Source organism: Erinaceus europaeus, chromosome 7, assembly GCF_950295315.1.
Source record: "Erinaceus europaeus chromosome 7, mEriEur2.1, whole genome shotgun sequence".
NCBI classification, from domain to species: domain Eukaryota; kingdom Metazoa; phylum Chordata; class Mammalia; order Eulipotyphla; family Erinaceidae; genus Erinaceus; species Erinaceus europaeus.
In genome coordinates, this window is record NC_080168.1 from 98,862,004 (window position 1) to 98,882,135 (window position 20,132).

Genomic DNA, 20,132 nt, shown 5'->3' on the forward strand with positions numbered 1-20,132 from the left:
TATGATAACCACCTTGTTTGAAGACAATTCAATTACTGACCAGAAGGCTCAATTAAAATTCGTGCTCCTACTCTAACACACTGTAACACTTAGATGTTTTTAATCTAAAGATCATCCCCATTTCTTTGTGCTGGGAAATCTAATCCCAACACATGTTGAACAGAGGGAGGTAAAAGAACAAAATGAATAAATTAAATGAAAGGCAATGCCAAAGTATAAATAGAAAGTGAGGCAGAATTCTAGAAGAGAAAGGAGTGACCAACTCACAGGAAAATACAGTGAAGCATCAAATTAAAAAGTTTCTTCACAGCAAAAGAAACCACTACCCAAACCAAGAGACCCCTCACAGAATGGGAGAAGATCTTTACATGCCATACATCAGACAAGAGTTTAATAACCAACATATATAAAGAGCTTGCCAAACTCAACAACAAGACAACAAATAACCCCATCCAAAAATGGGGGAGGACATGGACAGAATATTCACCACAGAAGAGATCTAAAAGGCCGAGAAACATGAAAAAATGCTCCAAGTCTCTGATTGTCAGAGAAATACAAATAAAGACAACAACGAGATACCACTTCACTCCTGTGAGAATGTCATACGTCAGAAAAGGTAACAGCAGAATATGCTGGAGAGGATGTGGGGTCAAAGGAACCCTCCTACACTGCTGGTGGGAATGTCAATTGGTCCAACCTCTGTGGAGAACAGTCTAGAGAACTCTCAGAAGGCTAGAAATGGACCTACCCTATGATCCTGCAATTCTTCTCCTGGGGATATAGCCTAAGGAACCCAACACATCCATCCAAAAAGATCTGTGTATACATATGTTCTTGGCAGCACAATTTGTAATAGCCAAAACCTGGAAGCAACCCAGGTGTCCAACAACAGATGAGTGGCTGAGCAAGCTGTGGTATATATACACAATGGAATACTACTCAGCTGTAAAAAATGGTGACTTCACCGTTTTCAGCCGATCTTGGATGGACCTTGAAAAAATCATGTTGAATGAAATAAGTCAGAAACAGAAGGATGAATATGGGATGATCTCACTCTCAGGCAGAAGTTGAAAAGCAAGATCAGGAAAAAAAAAACAAAAAAAACAAGTAGAACCTGAAATGGAATTCGCGTATAGCACCAAAGTAAAAGACTCTGGGGTGGGGGTGGGTGGGTGGAGAGAATACAGGTCCATGAAGGATGACAGAGGACCTAGTGGGGGTTGTATTGTTATATGGGAAACTGGGGGAATGTTATGCATGTACAAACTATTGTATTTACTGTTGAATGCAAAACATTAATTCCCCAATAAAGAAATAAAATAAATTTTAAAAAATATAGTGAAGCATAGCAGCAAAAGAACCTTAAAAAAAAGAAGAAGAGGACAAAGATTCCATCACAGAAACTACCAGGTATAAAGAATGTCTTCTAATGACTATGTAAAAGACTTCCATTCCTGAGCCTCTCAGCTTCCTGGTTCAAACCCCAGCACCACAATAAACCAGAGCTAAGCAGTGCTCTGATGTATCTCTGTCTTTAGACTCTCTAGCTCCTTAAAATAAGATTAATTAAATATTTTTTTAAAAAGAAAAGAATGTCTTCATCTTTCTTGAGAAATGCTTTACCATTTTTAAGACTGTTCTCCTGGGAGTCGGGGGTAGCACAGCGAGTTAAGCGCATGTGCACGTGGCACAAAGAGCAAGGACCAGCGTGAGGATCCCCGTTGGAGCCCCCGGATCCCCACCAGCAGGGAAGTCGCATCACAGGCGGTGAAGCAGGTCTGCAGGTGTCTATCTTTCTCTCCCCGTCTCTGTCTTCCCCTCCTCTTTCCATTTCTTTCTGTCCTATCCAACAACAACGACATCAACAACTACAACAATAAAAAAAAAAAGACTGTCCTCCTATTAATATCCATCAGAACATGGATAGTGTATCAGCAAAGAAAATATAGCTCAAGTGGTGACAGTAACAAAATTCTTTAGCAATCACTGAATTTTTAGCCACAAAAGATAGAAGCTTTGTATGCACACATACAGTTGATAATACTTGCGTGGAACTAATGGTCTTGAAATTTAGTATATAGAGAATGACTACTCAGGAAAATAAAAACCAGATATTAAAACTTGTTTTTCTAATAAGATCAGTGTAGGGAGAAGGGGGGAAGGAGGGAGAGAGAGAGAGACAGAGAGAGAGAGACTGAGATATAGAGAGAGAAACATTTATGTCACTTAGAAAATGGGATGTGTCCAGAACAAAGTGAGGAAGGACAGGGAGTGAAAGTTATCTTAAATATCTTTCATCTGAATTTTACTGCTCTCTGTAATCAACTTCCAAGGTTTCATAATAGCCTTTAATCTTAGTTACTCGTTACACTGAACAAGTCATCTAATTGTTACTCTATTTGAAGGAAGAATGGAGACTTTTCATATTGATAAGAGATAGAACTCCCAAGAAAGACAAGGGTTCCAAGAACAGTCCTACAGTTTATTTTTCAGGCGTAATGTTAATTTGTTGCTTGTATTAGCCCTTTTAAAGAGTCATCAAACCGGAAAAGTAGAAATTCAAGTACTCCATAAAGGTAACTTTCATTTAAAATTTCTAATTTACAAAAAGAAACAGGATAAAAAAATATATTATCACTCACCCATTTCCTAGGTCTGCCTCTTGGCCGTTTTTCTCCAGTGGCTTCTGCTTTCTGCAAAATTTCAAAGAAAGTCACATTGTTTCCTACCTCACATTATTTGTAAATGCTACACCAAAGGATGTTTTTCAAGAATGCTCTCTGGTTGGCAGATGAAGTCTTTAAGTTACTTTAGCAATCGCTTTCTCCTTCAAGACAAATCTCCATTTTTGAGTACATTACATTTGCCTATTTTCCACTATACCATATAAAGGGATATCTTGGCAAGCCTCATCCCAAAACACTATTCTTTCAGAAGCCATCTCTTCTGAAATGAATGAAAATGCTTTTTAAAATTTACTTTTGCTTTTCTTTTCTGTGCATTAACAAAAATGTATTCCCAATTAGCATTTCTGAACATTCATGTTTCTTAAATAACGGTGTTTCTATGTTGCAACAAGTTACAAAATTTAATGTTGATACATTAATTTGTAGTTTTCAAAGCACTTCTACCTACATTCTTAGAAGGCAAGTCTAATTGTAAAAATATATATACAAGCAGTCTAACAAAAAACAAATATTTGTAGACTTCTACATGGTTAATTTTCTATTTCTTGCCAAGACAATCGTCTAACAATGAGTTCCCCTACAGCATAAAGGGAGAAAAAAACTTAGCAAAAATTGCCAGTGTTTATCTCTAAGATGTAAATTAGTGATGCCAAAATAATAACTGATTAAAATATGCATTATCAAAAGTAGTTCTACACTTAATACAGACCTGGGAAATATGTTTCATTGCTTTACTTCATAGATTTTTCTGATATCGCAGTTACTTTTTGTCCCTTTTGGATCAAATTCTGACATTATCTAAAAGTCATAATTTAGTTTTATTATTCAAACCCCCAAATACACCAACACTCATACACTATATGCACTTCCTATAAAAATAAATGCTTGTGTTTTTCAGCATAAAGACAATTTATTACCTACTGTTTCTTGTATAAGAATCATACATAAGGCTATCTAGACTAAAAATATATATATATAGTCTGAAAGAGAAAAACTTGTTTTACACTTGGTGTACAATGACACTAAAATCACCTGTAATAACTATAATGCATGATACTATCCTCTTTCTCTTCAATCTGTGTGGTAAAAATAGATGGAGAATAGACTGCAAAATAAGTCACACGATTCCTCACCAAGGAAAGTCTAACTAACCTGCTATGACTGTGTAACAGGCTGCAGGAATTAACTCAAACTCTGAATAACTATAATGGTAGTTTGCATTTACTGAACATTTACAATACCCCAGGAACTAAATGAGGCCATTCACAAAACCTGTTTTAATCTTTACAACTGCCTTAAATGGTACTGTTATTTCTGAGCAACTCAGTCTTAGATTAGGTCAAAAATGATCGGAGGCCCCATTAAATCTGGTAAATGCAGATTTGGGATTTGAATCCAGTTCTACTGAACTCTAAGGAGTGGACCCCCACCCTACTACCAGCTACCTCTTCTTAATATATATACACTTTTTTATCATAAGGACATATTTAAATTCACTAACATTGTTACTGATTCAGTTCATTTCCCCAACAATGGGTACCCGGTAGCCTTTTGGGACTATCTAGTAGTTGGATTTGGGCATTCTGAATTGTTTGTCACTTTCAAACAGCTCCACAGAAGAAGCACTTATTGTCAGGGATTGGTGGCATCATCTCACCTTTAGTTTTCAATTAATGCCATGAATTATATTAAATGTAAAAGCCAGTGGGCCCAGTGACTAACTCCTTCTTTCAGAGTCCAATCTCAGGGAGAGAGGGAGACATCCTGAGAGGAATACTTTACTTTGAAAAGCTTGATTCAAATCACTGCTGCCATTTTAGTTTTACGACTTTAGGCAGGTTGCTGAAAACCCTTCCTTTTTGGTTTCAGGTATGGAATGGACAGATAATGCCTCCTGTGAGAAATGCGGTACCCACCCTACATGAGATGCTCAATAAATGTTCTTTCACTCCTAGCAGGATGGGACTCTAAAAGCCTAAGTTTTCCTTCAAGCTAGCCCAATCTCATAGAAGGTTCAGTCACCGCAAATATTCCACTACACCCATTTGTCACCTTTAGAAAGAAGCTTTTAAGACACTCTTTGGCTAGGACACTGTAAGTTATATGAGTATGAAACTCCCTAATACAGAAGCAGTGTTTGATTTAATCTTCAGGAACAGCTGTGAGATTGTAGTTAACCCAGTAGTAAATTACATGAGCATGAAAGCTAGAAATCCTTTTTAATGGGTATGGATGGGGATGTTAGGCGGGACACAGAAGAGGAAGCTGTTGACTTATAGACTAGCACTGTTAGACCAGGTTTCTCTGTACAGTTGTTATGTTTCAGGGACCATGATGTGATCTGGGTGTATCTAAAATCAGTAGAAGAGAGTTATTTTCTAAAAGGGGTTCACTGCATTTCAAAGTTGGAGAAAGGAAAGCTATTAAAGAAAGAGGAAGCCCTGCAAATAAGAAGACTTTAAAAATGAACATCTCATGTACAAAAAGCCTATTCAAAAATAAACTTTACACCATTAACGAAAGGGCAAAATATCACAATCATCACTCGGACTTCTTAAAAGAAAACTTGCTTCTTGGTCTTTAGGCCAGTGTTACATGTAAACTGAAACCCTCTCCTGAGACTCCAACTAGAAGAAACACATTAGCTGTGCTGTGTGGCATAGATCTGGGAGGTTTTCATTGTTCTTTAAAACCCACATCATTTAATCACTCTGATCAAACTTGACAAAGGCTGCAAAACAAGTTAGAATTTTAGTTTGTGAACTAGCATAGGTCCAGGATTTTTACATACTAGAATACAGTAGCTTTAACATAATTCTGTGTTTAATTCTCTTCAAAATATTTTTCAATAGAAGACACTCTGTTAAGGTGCTTATTTTGTTTTAAAGTTTAAGGGTGTCAACATATGTGATGCTATGTATATCTATAATTGGTTTTCATTGGCAAGAGTGCAACTTAGTTCTCTATTACAAACCCACCTATAGCAGCAACACATTCTGAGCATTTACTGCTTTGTGTGTGTGTGCGGCAAGAATTCTCCAACTCTTAAGAGCTGAAATGTCAAATATAAACTGAACATCAGTACTATACTAATATTTGCAGCTATCATACTATACCTTGTTAAAAGTGGTTTTTGTTTTGCCTCCAGAGTTATCTCTGGGGCTCGGTGCCTGCACTACGAATCCACTGTTGCTGGAAGCCTTTTTTTCTCCCCATTTTTGTTGCCCTCTTTATTGTTATTGCTGCTGTTGTTGTTGTTGGACAGGACAGAGCGAAATCCAGAGAGAAGACAGAAAAGGGGAGAAAAACAGACACGGGGGGCTGGGCGGTAGCGCACCGGGTTAAGCGCACATGGTGCGAAGCGCAAGGACTGGCGCAAGGATCTCAATTTGAGCCCCCAACTCCTCAACTGCAGGGGGGTCGCTTCACAAGTGGAGAAGCAGGTCTGCAGGTGTTTATCTTTCTCACTCTCTCTATCTTCGCCTACCCTCTCAATTTCTTTCTTTCCTATCAAAAAAAAAAAATCAACACAATAAAATGGCCACAGGAGCAGTGGATTCCTAGTGCAGACACCAACCCCAGCGATAACCCTGGAGGCAAAAGTGCAAAAAAAAAAATAGAGAAAGAAAAGAAAAGAAAGATACCTGTAGCCTGTAGACCTGCTTGTGAAGGGACAGCCACTCCCATCACTGCCCCCAGAGGTGGGGAGCGGGGGACGGGGCTCTGGATCCTTTAGCAGGTTCTTGCTTCACCTCATGTGCTCTTAACCCGCTGCGCTACTGGCCCCGTCATTTCTTTTTCCTTCCTTCCTTCCTCCCTTCCCTCCTTCCTCCCTCCCTTCCTTCCTTCCTTCCTTCCTACCTTCCTCCCTCCATCCCTCCCTCCCTTACTTCCTTTCTAATATCTTATTTATTTTTATTTTAGAGAGACCAGAATATTGCTCAGCTCTGGTTTATGGTGGTGCTGGGGCCTGAACCTGAGTCCTTGGAGCCCCAGGCAATAAAATCCATTTACACTAAACCAGGGAAAAATATATACCTGAAAGCAGAAGTACACAAGAGTCTGCAGAGTACCCCCCCAACACTTTATCTGTACTATTCCAGCCTTTAGGTCCATGATTGTTCAACAATTTGTTTGGCTTTGTATGTTAACTCTCTTTTCAGCCACCAGGTTCCAGATGACAGCATGATGCTGACCAGACTTCCCTGGAGAGACAACCTACCAATATGTCCTGGAGCTCCGCTTCCCCAGAGCCCCACCTTACTAGGGAAAGAGAGAGGCAGACTGGGAGTTTGGATGGACCAGTCAACTTCCATGTTCAGTGGGTAAACAATTACAGAAGCCAGACCTTCCACCTTCTGCAACGACCCTGGGTCCATACTCCCAGAGGGAAAGAGAATGGGAAAGCTATCAGGGGAGGGGGTGGGATATGGAGATCTGGTGGTGGTAATTGTGTGGAGTTGTATCCCTCCTACCCTACGGTTTTGTTAATGTCTCCTTTCTTAAATAAAAAAGAAAAATCCATTTACACAACCATTATGTTGTCACCCCAGCCCTCCTTGCTTCTCTTTCTTCATATTTTCCTGTTTTAAAATTTAGATTCAGAGGGAGCCAGACGGTGGCGCAATGGGTTAAGCACACATGGCGCTAAGAGCAGGTCCAGCATAAGGATCCCAGTTTGAACCCCTGGTTTCCCACCTGCAGGTGGGAAGGTCGCTTTACAGGCGGTGAAGCAGGTCTGCAGGTGTCTATCTTTCTCTCCCCCTGTCTTCCCCTCCTCTCTCCATTTCTCTCTGTCCTATCCATCAACAACGACAGCAGTAACAACAATAATAACAATGACGATCAACAAAGACAACAAAAGGGAAAAAATAAAATTAAAAAAAATTTTAGATTGAGGTGTTTTCTAATTTGTAACATGTTTAGATGCAAGTTCATGAGGTTTGAGATGAATAATAAATATGAAAATTAATTCTTTAAGAAGTTCTGTTACTCCAGACTCTTATGTGTACTCATCACTAAAAATAAATAAAGACAATTAAAGAAAATCCACCTAACAAATATAATCCTTGAACTTGGAAACAGTGCCTATCACTAGTGCCCGGCACTTACTACATAACAGTATTTGCTGAATGAAATAAGGAAAGTAACCCTGGTGTTTATATTGTGTTATTTCCCACTCACCCTTAGACAGAAGGTCTGACAGCTTAGGAAGATTTAAAACAGTATTCTGTTTAGTTCCTTCATGTAATAAATAAGAAAACTTCTGTAGATATTATCATATCTTCAAAAGTTGAGAAAGAAATTGGGGGCAGGCTCAGTGTCTCTGAGTATTGGTTGCTGTAGGTACACATTTCAAATTCCATTAAAGGTTTGTAGCCAGATGCCCACCAAAGATTTCTAAAACCTAACTTGCAACCTGCATTTCAGATTACTAGAGGGTTTCATAAATGAGACAGATGTTGATTTAAAGTCTTTTGTTTATTTTTTTCAATCTTTTTATTTATTTATTGGGTAGAGACAGAGAGAAATTGAGAGGTGGAAGGGGATAGAGGTAGAGAAAGAGACAGAAACAGAGAGACTACTGCAGCCCTGCCTCACCACTCATGAAGCTTCCCCCCTGCAGGTGGGGACCAGGAACTTGAACCCAGGTCCTCAACCAGGTGCGTCACCACCCGGCCTCTAAAAGTTTCCTATTTTCAATTCTTCCCTCTTTCTTTCTTCCTTCCTTCCCTTCTTTCTTTATTCCTTTCTTTTCTCTTCCTCTTCTTTCTTTCTCTCTTTCTATTTCCTTCTTTTTTTTCTTTTTTTTTTTTTGTAGTTTTTATTGTTGATGTTGTTGGATAGAACAGAGAGAAGTTGAGATGAGGGGAGACAGAGCGGGGGAGAGAGAGACAGATACCTGCAGACCTGCTTCACCTGTGAAGCGACTCCCCTGCAGGTGGGGAGTCGGGGGCTTGAACCAGGATCCTTATGCCGGTCCCTGTGCTTTGCGCCACGTGCGCTTAACCCTCTGTGCTACCGCCCGACTCCCCTATTTCCTTCTTTCTTTCAATATTAAAAAACCATTCCTGCCACCCAAAGTCTGTCTTCTTTTCTTTAAGATTTGCTTTCTCCAACTTTGAAATATAGTGAGACTCTTTCCTAATATAATCTACCCTGTAGCAAATAGTTTACAAAACATTGGTGACACATGACAATGGAAAGATGAAAAATTTAAGAGTTAAGTTGAGATTAAAGCCCAGTTGTACCATTTACTAGAGCTGAACACTAAACATGTTATGATTTACAACCCTGAATCACACACTTCACATATGTGACATGAAGACCATACTGCCCACATCAGAGGAGTTAAAGAACTAACTTAAATGAAGGGTCTGCCAAAAGCTACTACATTTAGTAGGTAGTCAAATGTAATTCCTTCTCTCCCTCCAAATCTTAAAAATACCCTTAAAAAGAAAATCTCCTAGTTCCTTAAGTTTCATAGTGATTTTCTGAGCATCATCTTATTTAAGTTGGGAAAATTGTTTCATAAATAAGAAGTTAAGCCACCTGCCCACCTGCATAAGTAGTGGAATTGGAATCCCATCTTATTTTAAGGTAACACACAGTTTGTTCTTCTGGAAGATATCCCCTACATAATGAATCATGAACAAATTATGCGGGGGAGTAATCTAGGGTGAAAGAAAATATACAGTTAAATATAAAATAGTTCTAAATTTCCTGTAAAGTGTGAATGAATTGAAACTCAAAAGCCAAGAGAATTATCTAATTCTGACAGCCAGGTTAAGTTTAAATAGATAATAGTTTCTTGTTATTCTAAATGCTCATATTCACACCTTAGAATTATTATTATTATTTTACCAGAGCACTGCTTGAGCTTATAGTGGTGCAGAGGACTGAATCTTATTCACATTTTATATGCACTAGGATAATGAATGAAAGCCAGAGTTACACTAGGCCCAAATCAGTCAGTATACCTGCACCAAAAAAAAAAAAAAAAAGATAGAAAAATATCTGGGAGTGACAGAGACTTATTTTGTTCTCATGGTTATACAGAGATTAACCCCTTTAAAAGCACTCGCTGGGCCTCTTACTAGTGACCCACTGAGCCGTCCAGAAAGGGAAGAGTAAAGACACCACTTTTGGGTGAAGCGACAGCATGTTGTGTTGTTTGCTTCAATCGGTGGTGTGACAAGTTACACCACATTTGGTTATACAGAGATAGGCAGATGAGAGACAAATAAACTCACACGTGCACATATAGAAAGAATAAGGGAACAGGCAGTGGCTTGCCTGGTTAACTGCATACATTACAGTGTGCAAGGACCCTGGTCCCCATCTGCAGGGGGGAAGCTTCATGAGTGGTGAAACAGGGCTGCAGGTTCTCACCTGTCTCTTTCTCTCTCTATCTCCCCATCCCCTCTCAATTTCTCTCTGTCTCCATCCAATAACAAATAATTTAAAAAAAAAAGTTTTTTTTTTAAATAGAAAGAATGGGAGTCGGGTGGTAGCATAGTGGGTTAAGCGCAGGTGGCACAGAGCACAAGGACCGGCTTAAGGATCCCAGTTCGAGCCCCTGGCTACCCACCTACAGGAGGTCACTTTGCAAGCGGTGAAGCAGGTCTGCAGGTATCTCTCTTTCTCTTCCCCTCTCTGTCTTCCCCTCTTCTCTCCATTTCTCTCTGTCCTATCCAACAATTACAACATCAATAACAACAACAATAAAACAAGGGCAACAAAAGGGAATAAATAAATATTTTTAAAGAGGTTTTAAAAAAATAGAAAGAATAAGACTTAGACCTAAGAGCAGATGGAACTAACTATGCACAGTCTAGAAAAAACACATTTCTTCCTGTTGTTCTTTTAAAAATATAAACAGTATAAACTAATGTGCACTGGCATCAAAATCACCTGGACTAAAACATCACAGTACACATGAAATGATTCTCATTTTACCTTCTTGATAGTCCTGTTCTGTATTTCCAAATGCCAATCACTTTTAGTCTCGAAAATTTGTTTAAAACCTGCTATCACAACATATTTTTCAACAGAAAATTTAAGTTGATTCTAGCATCCATTTTAGTTCATGCTCATTCTATCCAAGGAAGCACTTATAGGCAACTCCTATGCCATTATTTACATCTACCTATCTCTACCTGCATAAATACTAAATTAAAACCAACGTGAAAATGACAGGAAAAATATCATTTGCAACGCTTGATTTTTCTCCTTTAAACATTCCATCTACTCTTTTTATAATTATAAAAACTAACAGCAATAATACAAGTTCATACAGGTTAACTTCTAACTCTGTTTTATCCTGAATAAGGATAGGATGGGACAATTCCTCACAAAAATCAATTAGAAGATGTCACTCAAAATCATTCAGTGTAGTAAGTCAAGTCTAAACTAGAGCCAGTGTTTTGTTCACCTTTTCCTCTTGGTTAGCAGAATAGAAATTAATAACTAAAGGGAGCCAGGTGGTAGCACACCTGGTTGAATGCACATGTTATAATGTGCAGGGACGAGGGTTCAAGCTCCTAGTCCGTCCTGCAGGGGAAATGCTTTGCGAGTGGTGAAGGGTGTTGCAGGTGTCTCTCTGTCTCCACGTCCTTTTTCTCAGTTTCAGCCTGTCTCTATCCTAGCAATAAATAAATATAATAAAAAATAGTAAATGATAAATTAACCAGAAATATTAGAATATAGGACAGCGAGTGCTGGAAGGTAGCATAATGGTTATGCAAAAGACTTTCAGACACCAAGGATCCCAGGTAAAATCCTCAGCACCAACATAAGCCAGAGCTGACCAATGTTCTGGTATTTGTTTTTCTCTTATATTAAAATAAAATAAGACAGTAAAATTCCATGTTCTACCCTAATCCAAGGTGAGCCCTACAGAAAGTTAACTAACCAAGTTAAGTATGAATGATTTAACTAATCTAAAGCTTTAGCTTTTCAGCATTCATCTGTTCTAAAAAAAAAAAAAAAAACCCAAAATGCAATAGAACACTAATCTAGCATGTTCTTATCTCCTTAGTAAAATGATCTATTGAAATTCTGAGATAAAAACGAACCAGAGGGGAGTCGGGCGGTAGAGCAGCGGCTTAAGCACACGTGGTGCAAAGTGCAAGGATCGGCAGAAGGATCCCGGTTCGAGCCCTGGGCTCCCCACCTGCAGGGGAGTCGCTTCACAGGCGGTGAAGCAGGTCTGCAGGTGTCTATCTTTCTCTCCTCCTCTCTGTCTTCCCCTCCCCTCTCCATTTCTCTCTGTCCTATCCAACAACAACGGCAACAATAAAGCAAGAAGGGCAACAAATGGGAATAAATAAATTAATTTAAAAAATATTTTTTAAAAAAAAGAACCGGGGGGCTAAAGAAACAGCACAATGCGAAAGAGTTTGATGCCTGGGGCTCCAGGCTCCCAGGTTCAATCTCCAGCATATGCCAGAGTTGAACAGTACTCCGGTATTTCTGTCTTTCTGTATTTCACTCATTAAAACAAAAAAACAAAATAATTTTTAAAAATGAACCAAAATTGTAGGTCAAAGTAATGAGAAGTTTTTGATTAAAGTGTTCCAAAGAATGACAGTTTCTAGAGATTAAGAACTAAGTCCCTTGTAGACTTTATAAAATAAATCAAAAGTGGGAGTCGGGCGGTAGCGCAGCGGGTTAAGTGTATATAGGGCTTAAGCACAAGGACTGGCGAAAGGACCCTGGTTCGAGCCCCTGGCTCCCCACTTGCAGAGGCGTCACTTCACAAGGTGAAGCAGGTCTGCAGGTGTCTGTCTTTCTCTCCCCCTTCTGTCTTCCCCTTCTCTCTCTCCTATCTAACAACGACAACAATAATAATAACTACAACAACAATGAAAAACAACAAGGGCAACAAAAGGGAAAATAAATTAAGAAAAAATAACTTTTAAAAAATAATGCAAAAGTATTTGAATTTCTCATTTCTCATATTTGCTCTACGATGACTCAAGAGACACTGCCAGAAAGAATCCACAGATGCACCACAACTTGCAGAATCACAGTCCCAGGCAAGATGAAGTTTGTCAATCTATGGAAACAGCATTACAGGCAACTTTTCTTAATTCCACTTGCCTGGATTCACGTGTATATTCAGAAGGTTCCTGAATCTTGCAGGAAATTATCTGCCCATTGAAACACAGAGGAATCGAGCTAAATCACACCAGCAACATAGATACAAAGGCTGGAACTGTATAGCAACCTGCAACACCATCTTTCTTTGCCTCATTTACAGTGATGCCTTAGAGTACTGTTTCCGTTTTGCCTCGCTTTCTGAGAAAGAGAACTCGTCCTCAGTATCAATGTGGTAACAATGACATGAATTAATGAACAAAATCCACATTTTTTTTTTTTTGTCATTGTGGCTGGGGTTAGTAATCATTTATTTTTTTTTCTTTAAATCAACAATTCAAGGAACCTGATTAAAGGAACATATCAGCCTTCATAACCTCCAATTTACATTAGGTCTTTATTATTTACAAGTAAATGGAAGACAAGAATTAAATTGCTATCTTGAATATGTTTTTTGAAGTACACGTACTTTATCAGGATGATATTTTCATTCTGTATTTTGATCTCTAGGTCTGGTCATGGCATCTAGTTTAAAAAATAAATAAATAGTCAAGTAGACCTATGGCACTGTGAAGTGGTGTTGTCCCAGACCAGAGATCTCTTATATGCAACTGATGTTTAATTCAATTTCAGGGAAAAAAAAAAAAAACTTCTAAAACTATCTGAATGAAAATTGTTGACATAGCACTTATAGAGAAATTTCACTTGTGACCCGTTCATACTTTAAAAAGTAACAACAAAACCCAAAGATGAGCATAAGGAAGTTTCTATTTTCTTCTCTCCAAAAATGAAAAATATAGAAATACAAAATATCTTTATCCAGCATAAACATGAGAGGGAAACCAAACAAAACAGGAAATTAAGAGACAACTGGTCACAGGTATATCTCAGACTAAACCATGAAAAACAAACAAACAAACAAACAAAAATGGGGGGGTCAAGACAAACACACACTTATAAAACTATTCAAGAAAACAACTTCTGATTAATTTTCTTTCATTAATGTGACTATGTAAACAAATTCATGGGCAAATATTGAGGATTTTAAGGTGAAGACCTTACAGATGATCATAGTCACCCATGGGGATTTTTACAATGGAATAAAAATAAATTAAAGAATAATTATTCTCTCTTCTCAAAGTTCTAAGTATAAGAAATTACATTTTAGTTTTCTATTTTTAAACACTGGCTGGGCTGGGCAGTGACATACCTGGTTAAGCACACATGTTACCAAGCATAAGGACCCAGGTACAAGCCCCTGGTACTCACTGGCAAGGGGAAAGCTTCACAACAGTGAATCAGTGGTGTAGAGGTCTCTCTCTCTCTCTCTCTCTCTTTCTCTCTCCCTCCCCCTCTCTCCCTATTTCCACTTTCCTTCTCAATTTCTGTCTATCCAATAAATATATATATTAAAATAAGTAACAATAAATATTACTTTACATACTGCACAAATCAATTCTATATTGAGCATGGTCTGAAAATAAATTAACCACTAACTTAACAGTTCTCCACTTGATTTTGCAAAACTCAAATGCATTGTTATGTCTCACACTGCTCATTTTCCAACAAGCAGTTGTGTTTTAAATGCCCCAGGGCTAGTTTAAGTACAAGCACAAACTCTTCAAGCTTCAAGAAATTCTAAATACACATCATCAGGATTCTAATGTCCAAATGCGTCTCTCTCTCTACTTTTAGAGTTCTGTCCTGTTACATACATTCTCTATTCGGATGAGTCTGGATTTAAAGAGCACCCACTTTATTAGCCATAGGAGACTTCTGTACCTATTTGCATCAAGCTAGCATGTAATGAACATTAGTTTACTAAAAAGATAGCTTTTTAAAAACCCAACAAACATATTAGATGGTTAAACATTACATGCTTGATAAATAAACAAATGTTTGATAATCATGTTTATATGGGATAGGTGCAGGCTTAATATTGATTTGAAAGTGAAAATACCTTAAGTTTACACATGCTATGAGCAGTTTGTCAATGTCATTCATTATTTTGCAAAGTATTATCTTCTCCAAATGAAGCGTACTTATTAAAACTAAAGAAATGTAACAGTCATGTTCTGGACAAACATATTTATTCACTTTTATTACAAGGGAAACTTTCATAACAAAATTGTGAGAGAAGTAATTGTGTCTGGAAGAATGAACCATTTCAGAGAAGTATTTCTTTGGAAGAAGAAAACCAGCTCCTGTTGTGCAATAGTAACTATGTATACACAGACACAAAGAACGATCAGAAAGATGAGCAGCCTAGTAGTCATTTGTAAATGCTTATCATTAAAGTACCTAAAAATAAACCAAACCTTTCTTGGAAAGAGGTCAACTTTTTTTTTTTTTTTTAAAGAGGTCAACCTTTGCCATTTTACTTTAGGTGGTAAATTAAACACATGTCTCAGCTTTGTCAATAAAGATATTGTTAGTGGTCAACTTTTCAAATGGAAAAGAAGATGATGAAACTATCTCTTTACTCATTAAATATATATGTGTGTGTGTGTGTGTGTGTGTGTATCATGTGAAATCTGAAACAGAATTTGTTTTGTTTTTTATTAAATTCTAAATAAGTATTATACAAGTTAAAATTTTCTTCCTCAAAGATATAAGCAATTATATCAAAGTTCAAATGTTAGCTGTCTAGCCAGATATTCTTTTGCCATCCCACTACAGTAAAATTAAATTAGGTAAGTTTCACACTTTTAGCATAAACAACTCCTCTGTTCAGTTAGCCCTTTATAGTTTATTTAAGAAACCAGGTAAAATGTAACAAATATTCTTATTATGTACGTCTGATTATATACTGTCACTTAAATGAGAAGGTAATTAAAGGCTACTTCAAAGTTTACTGACTAAATGTGAGTCACTATCTTCAAGCTAAGAAATGTGTCTTGAACCTATTAGAACTCTGCTCCTTTAACTTTGTTTGAGACTTAATTTTATATGTATCACTGGTTGCTATGGCAGTTTACAATACTGAAAAGCTATTACATATGATTAGTGCACACAGTCACAGAGGAAACCACACAAAATATTAATTCCTCAAAGTTGACCATATAGTCCTTTTTAACAAATGCTATACTTGGTGTACTCAAAGCTACTGAAAAGATATGCTAAAATTTACTTCTGAATTTTGAAGCTATGTCTTCAAGTAATATGCAAACTACAAACAAAGTGCTTTTTTTTTTCTGATTTCTATATAAAGCTTAAAAAGTGAACTTCACTTCATTTCTCTGTACATGCACTAAACCTGAGCTATTTCCTTTCTTACAACCAGCATGACAAAGTCATATATGACTGTATTCTATCCTACTCAAAAAAGTATATATCAAATGAATCAAATATTTGTTTTTAAAAGTCCCCACTGTCCCATTGAGAACATTTCTAGATTACCTGATGGAAATTTTTTTTTTTTTAAGGAACACCATATGTTATATTGCAAGCTAATTGTAAAACACAGAGTATAATTTAACATCACATTTAGAGCTGTAAAATTCATGAATTTTTCTAGTATCCCATAGTTAGATTTACTTCTAATTATCATCTAGTTGGCAAAGTACTTTAATAGAGGGATTTGGTTTTGTAAGTAGTCATGCAAAAAAGCACAAGGTAAATTAATCTTTATTATTTTGAAGGAAAGTACAAAATCATCACCAAGCAAAAGCTACATCTTTGATTTGTTTTTAACTATTTCATAACTGGCAAACGTTAATTGTGTCATTGTCTAAAACCTTTTTCCCACTCTTCCACCCCCTGCTTTCAGTTTCATATTATTTGGTGATTGACTGTTTAAAACCAACATTAGAAGGATCTTGTGCAAGGTTTATGCCAAGTTTCTGCTTGAAAGACTTACTAATTAAGAAGTGAGTCTTGGTTTGCCCATTTGGGACAAATCCTTAGGTGTGGATCTGGGATGGGAAATGTAGGAGGTTTCTGTGGTGGGATAGCATGATTCTCACCTTTTGAGCTGCTTTGGATGGACTCTTGTTTTTGCTGCCTTTGGGTCTTCCTCTGGGTCTCTTAGGCGAGGGTTCACCAGTTGGCTCCTAATTGTGGGGTGGAAAAAAAATAATAAAGCTATTGTGGCACAGATGCTCTATTTTCTGTATGTGCTGTTTAATACTACTAGGAAAACATTCACTTCAATATCATAATACAGAGTTTACAGAATATCATAATATCAACATCATAATACAGATCATAATACACAGTTTACAGAAAGGGAAAATAACTATTCTTTTAGTCCCAAGGTTTCAAGGAATTTCTATTTATTTTGTGTATAAAAACCGGATTCTAATTCAATATTAAAATGGTAACAAAGGCTGACAAGGTTGTTGATCTAGAAAGAAATACATTCTAAACTGCAAAATTTGCATACTTAAGCATTTGCAATTCATAGAAATAGTAAGCATTATCTGTACTAGCACTGCAAACAACAAAAATATGAAGCTGATATAAGTATTTCAGTAATCTTCCATTTTGAGATGGTTAATTATCTCTGTATATCTGTATTGTAGGTAGGTCAATTATGATTCAATCAACACATTGAATGTAATATTGGAGCAATTATCCAAGTTCTTCAACTCAAAACAACTCCACTCCTCTTAAAAATTCCAAATAATTATGGTAAATCTGTTGTAGGAGGTTTTGCTTGAATTACCTAGATAATTGCTCCAATTCCCCACTTCCTTTGGAGAAGCATGCATGGTCTCTAGTCTAATACTTAAATATCTTTTAATAAAAAATAAACATCTCCAAAATTTTCTTTTTGAGAAAAACTCTTACTGGGTTGGACTGGAGAAATAAAAGGGGGCGGGGAGGTGAGGAATGGTAAATTCTGAGGAGAAATTGAAACTATCAATAGGTTTAACAAAACTTTAAATGACTTCTATACCAAGTCATAAGTACTCAAGTGGTTAAGAGAATGCTTAGATTAATATTCCAGATCCCAAATATGTATCTAGTTAATCATCATTTACATTTCTTTTTGATTTTACGATTAAATGAGACTAATTAACTTAAAATGCACGAGAGTCTCCAATGAGAAATCGCATCCTATTTGAAGAATCTGGGGAAAAAGTTCCCTGAAGCTTTTGTGAGCCCACGAGAGCCAGTGGGCACATCCGGAGCAAACACTTGAGACACATTTTTCCTCCTTTGTAGTTCTGCCTTAACTCAAAGGTACAACCTTCACCTCCGGACCCCAGTGCGACTTCTGCATTATTTTGTTGGAGCTGGTAGAGTTAGAGAGAGAGCAGGGTGGCCGGTGGCAACCAAGGGGTGGGGGAGGGCAGGGACTTCCTGGGAGGTGTAAAACGGGATCCCGAAGAGGTATAGTGTGTCGCTGGGGCAGAGCGGGAAAACTCTGGGGCCTCTAGATTGGCTTGTTTCCTTTTATGATTTCAAAAGGTACACTCTCTCTCCGTTTTTCTAAAATGCACTGGCATGCATTGTTCGATTTCCCCCACCTTAACTCTCTGGCAACTTTGGGGACTGTATGATTCTTCTCTAATCGGCCTATTTGCCATGAAGGAAACGATTTAAGGCTAAGAAACCAAGACGTTTTAAAGCCCGCGGAAGCGGAGTTTAAATGTTCTCAAAAGATTCAGCCCGTTCATTCCCAGCCCGCCTAGGCTTGGAAATTGCAGCGAACAAAACCTCCGCCCTGGGCGCTGCGCGCAGCTCTGCAAGAGCCGGCTGCACGCTTAATTGGTTGCATCCGCAGACAAAACCCTCTACTCCGCGGGGTCCGGGGCGCCCCTCGATCGTCCCCTTCCAACCCCCAGTCAGTCGTCCTGGTGCAAGACATTTAATGCTTCTCAGCTTGCTCGGAGGCGCGGGATCGAGGAGCCAAAGGCGAACTAGGCGCCAGGCGAGGAAGTTGACCCTAAACTACCGTGCACACTTTCGGACACCACTTTCCACCGCGTCCTGGGTTAAAGAAGTTAATCCCGTCCCGTAGGGAGCCCGGGATCTCCTGCAGCCCCATTCTCTCGGATGGATCGCCAGCGGCGCCGCACTGAAAGGTCCCTGAGAGGACGCGGCGGGGCCCCGAGCTCTTTGTGGCTAGGGCGCGAGCCCCGGGCCCCCGAGACCTTCAGGAGGGCGCCAAAGGGGCGGCGGGAGCGCGCCGGTCCCCTGCGGGCAAGCAGCCCAGGGCAGGCGGGAGACGGACACCCCGGGTCCCTCAGGACTCCCACCTCTCCAGCCTGGATCCGCCAGCATCTCCCAGTCCCCTCAGCGCCCCCGGGCACCTCCTTCCACCTCCTCCTCACGCTCCCGGGCAAATGCAAAAGTGGTTCTGAAAGCGCCCAGAGAGTCCGGGTTTGCAGCCTGGAGCCACCAGGAGACCCCCACGCCTCTCCGGGCTGCCACAATAGCGAAAGTCTGAGGACTCTTGGCCGGACCCCACCTCCCGCCGCTACCCGTGGTCGCCCACCTCCCACAGCCCAGCCTGGCCCCGCGCAGGCGGGCGCCCCAGGGCTCCGCGGCTCCTCGTGCCCGCGGCTGGGCAGCTCGGTGTCCGCACGCCGCGGGTCCCTGAGCGCTGCGGTGGGCAGCTGCCCCCACGCCGCCCGCATACTGACTTGCTGCTGCTTCCTGGGTCGGCCGCGTCCTCTCTTCTGAGGCGCCGGGGCGGCAGGTTGTCCCTGGGCTGAGGTGGACGGCTGCCCTGCGCCTTCCCCGCGTGCGCTCATGCTGCCTCCCGCCGCCGCTCCTGCTGCCGCCGCTGCCCAGGGGCCGCCGGCACCTTTCACCGGGGGGGGGGGGGGAAGACGGGCTGGAGGCAGAGGCCGGGTGAGTGGGAGCCGGCGTGTGCGAGGACTGCTGCTGCTGCTGCTGCTGCTGCTGCTTAGGCTGCCGCCGCTGCCACCATCAACACCGGACGTCCAGCGGCTGCCAAAAAGAGAAGAGGAGAGGAGGAGGAGGAGGAGGCGCTGCTGGTGGCGGCGGCGGCGGCGGCGGTGGGTGGGTGCTGGAGGTGGAGGTGGTGGAGGTGGAGGTAAGCGGGAGGCGGAGGGAAGAGAAGGAGAAGAAATAGACGGTTGGGAATTGAAGGGGGGCTCTCGATTTTGGGGGAGATCAGGAGTTGCGGTCACAGGGAGCACTTCGGGAGCGGCTTGAAAAGGGAAGAGACTTGGAGTGAATTGTGTCACTTGAAATGTTAGGCGGGGAAAGGATTCCTCCTCCTCCTCCTCCTCCTCCTCCTCCTCCCCCACCCCCCACCCTGCTCCGCGCTTGCAGAGCGAGAAAGAGAAAGAGAGAAAACAAATAGTGCCTGGGGCAGTGGGAAAGCAGAGGGAGGACGGAGTGAACAGGCTGGGCTCAGGGCGGGCA

At 40.0% G+C, this 20,132-nt stretch overlaps 1 protein-coding gene and 1 non-coding gene across 2 annotated transcripts in view; one reads left to right on the top strand and one right to left on the bottom strand.

Annotated features, from left to right (window-relative positions):
- HMGA2 (high mobility group AT-hook 2) overlaps positions 1 to 20,132 on the bottom strand; it is a 163,269-nt gene extending 143,137 nt beyond the window's left edge. The window contains exons 1-3 of the mRNA XM_060194985.1: positions 19,382 to 20,132; positions 16,754 to 16,840; positions 2,643 to 2,693 (exon numbers count right to left, since the gene is read on the bottom strand). Of these exons, the coding sequence (XP_060050968.1) occupies positions 2,643 to 2,693; positions 16,754 to 16,840; positions 19,382 to 19,492 (249 nt within the window). The 5' untranslated portion in view covers positions 19,493 to 20,132. The remainder of the gene's footprint in view (positions 1 to 2,642; positions 2,694 to 16,753; positions 16,841 to 19,381) is intronic.
- LOC132539689 (small nucleolar RNA SNORA21) lies at positions 9,753 to 9,887 on the top strand. The gene has a single exon (XR_009551017.1). It is a non-coding gene; the product is annotated as a small nucleolar RNA SNORA21 (small nucleolar RNA).